Genomic DNA, 2,188 nt, shown 5'->3' with positions numbered 1-2,188 from the left:
AACAGGACAAAGTAGAATTAGGCCCTTAGAAAGCGTACTTGAGGTGAGCTGGAAGCGGTTTCAGGTCCATATGTGGTGGCTCCTCTATCAATGGTTTCGCAGGTGGGGTTGTTCTTTCTTCTAAGTCTAGGGGCTCGAACTGGGGTTCCCTTGCCCAGAACCCTTGACCTTCTAGAGCCATGACCCACTCTGCTAACTCCTCACCATCCACATGTTCCAGATTCATCAAGTAAGCTTCTAACGGATCCCTGACATTAATAGTCTCATCCTCCTCTTGTAGTATCACATCTACAGCCTCCACTAGTGAGCAATTTGCAAATTCGCTGGGTCTCCTCATAGATTGTTGAACATTGAATATGATTTCTTCATTGTTCAACTTCATTTTCAATTTCCCGGTCTCACAATCAATTAACGCTCTCCCAGTGGCTAAAAACAGCCTGCCCAGAATGATTGGTATCCCTTTATCCACCTGACAGTCAAGAATGACGAAGTCGGCAGGGAATACAAATTTCCCTACTTGAACAGCACATCATCAAGAATTCCAGTCGGTCTTTTCACTGTGCGATCAGCCAGTTGCAGCAACATTGAGGCCGATCTAGCTCTGTCAATGCCCAGTTTTGTATAGATTGCCAAGGGCATCAAGTTTATGCTGGCTCCCAAATCACACAATGCTTTAGCAAAAACATAACTTCCAATGATGCATGGGATAGTGAAACTACGTGTATCAGAAACCTTTTGAGCCATAGGTCTTGTCACTACCGCGCTGCAGGTCTGCGTCAGGTCCTTCATCATTTTTGCATACCCTGGCATTTCCCTCAAAGCATCCATCAGTGGAATATTCAATTGAATTTGTCTGAGCATTTCCATGAACTTCCTGTATTGATCATCTTTCTTTTGCTTTGCCAACCTCTGAGGGAATGGTGTAGGAATCAACCTCTGCCCACTGCTTTGCGTCTTTTCTTTGCTGGAAGCTTTTTCTACTACCTGTTCTGGGAGTTGTTCACCTTCCTTCTCCTTCCCCTTGTCAACCCGTGCTTGCTCGATTACAACCTCGGTGAGCTCTGCCAACTCATCAGTCTCTAATGTAACTAGGGCAGCTGGAGTGGTTGGCATTGTCTCTCTCTTGGATTGAGCAACTTCTTGCTCCCTGTCTAAATCTCTCCCATTTCTAAGACTCACTGCCATGAGATGATTCGGGTTCTGCTCCTTTGGATTAACGTTTGTATCTGCAGGCAATGTTCCTTGTGGGCGATTGTTTAAGGCCATAGATAGCTGTCCCAATTGAGTTTCAATGCCTTTGATTGCTGAGTCATGTGCAGCTAACTTCTCTTGCATCTTTCCATTTATCCCAATGAGTTGTTGAAGCATACCCCTGATTTCGATCATGTTACTATCCTACTGCTGTTGAGGTGGTTGGTAGGTCAACTGTTGTTGGTGTTGCTGATTATAGCCATGTTGCCTTTGGTAAGGTATGACTTGGCCTTGTGGTCTTGCTCCTCCTGGATTGGGGTTGTGTTGTGGCTGGTTCGGTCTGTACTACTGGTTTGTTGTTGGTCCCCATTGCTGCCCACCTTGCCTCTGACCTCCAAAATTATTGACATAATTCATGTCTGCTGTGTCCCTGGTTGTCATTCTCTCCACTCCACGAGCACACATATGACTGGTTTATGCAAGGAGTGCACAAACCTCCATTTGTGGTATCCACAATGTGCACCTGTTTCGTACCCATCTCATCGATTTTCTTTATCAACAAGCTCACCTGGGTCATAAGAGTGGCTATGTTTTCTGCATGTGTGTTGTTTGGGTCAAGAGCAACAGAATGCACTGTTGGAGTGAGTATTGTGTCTCTCGTCATCCAGCCTGAATTTTGAGACATCTTGTCAACAAGAATCTTGCACTCTGTGAAAGTTTTGCTCAAGAATGCACCCCCGGCTGAAGCATCTACATTGGCCTTCAGACTCTCAGCCAAACCCATATAGAATCTCTGTCCCAGCATCTGATCCGGAATGCCATGGTGAGGGCACTTCACCAACATGCCCTTAAACCTCTCCCAGGTCTCTTGCAAAGTCTCAGTCGGTTTTTGCTTGAATTGCAATATCTCATCAATCTGCCTCGCAGTTTTGTTGGGTGGATAAAACTTGTTTAAGAACTGCTTGACTAGTTCCTCCCAAGTAGCAATGGAGTTTAT

At 45.4% G+C, this 2,188-nt stretch overlaps 1 protein-coding gene across 1 annotated transcript; it reads right to left on the bottom strand.

Moving 5' to 3' along the window:
• Positions 1-25: 25 nt before the first annotated feature.
• Positions 26-1,386, bottom strand: LOC109243104. The gene is made up of 3 exons (XM_019409996.1): positions 908-1,386; positions 529-763; positions 26-469 (listed from the first exon to the last, which is right to left on the bottom strand). The coding sequence occupies exons 1-3, from the start codon at positions 1,384-1,386 to the stop codon at positions 26-28; spliced, it is 1,158 nt and encodes a 385-aa protein (XP_019265541.1).
• Positions 1,387-2,188: the final 802 nt, after the last annotated feature.

The sequence above is a fragment of the Nicotiana attenuata genome, unplaced genomic scaffold, assembly GCF_001879085.1.
Source record: "Nicotiana attenuata strain UT unplaced genomic scaffold, NIATTr2, whole genome shotgun sequence".
In the NCBI taxonomy this organism is placed as follows: domain Eukaryota; kingdom Viridiplantae; phylum Streptophyta; class Magnoliopsida; order Solanales; family Solanaceae; genus Nicotiana; species Nicotiana attenuata.
The sequence above is the reverse complement of the archived record's forward strand: the minus strand, read 5'-3'. Positions and strand labels throughout refer to the sequence as shown.

Bases quoted from the DNA above. Each gene is read 5' to 3' on its own strand.
- LOC109243104 (XM_019409996.1), bottom strand. From the start codon at position 1,386: ATGATCGAAATCAGGGGTATGCTTCAACAACTCATTGGGATAAATGGA. The intron at 764-907 runs GTTGGCAAAGCA...GCAGACCTGCAG, and splicing joins CCTACACCATTCCCTCAGAG to CGCGGTAGTGACAAGACCTA. The intron at 470-528 runs GTGCTGTTCAAG...CTTGACTGTCAG, and splicing joins CGACTGGAATTCTTGATGAT to GTGGATAAAGGGATACCAAT.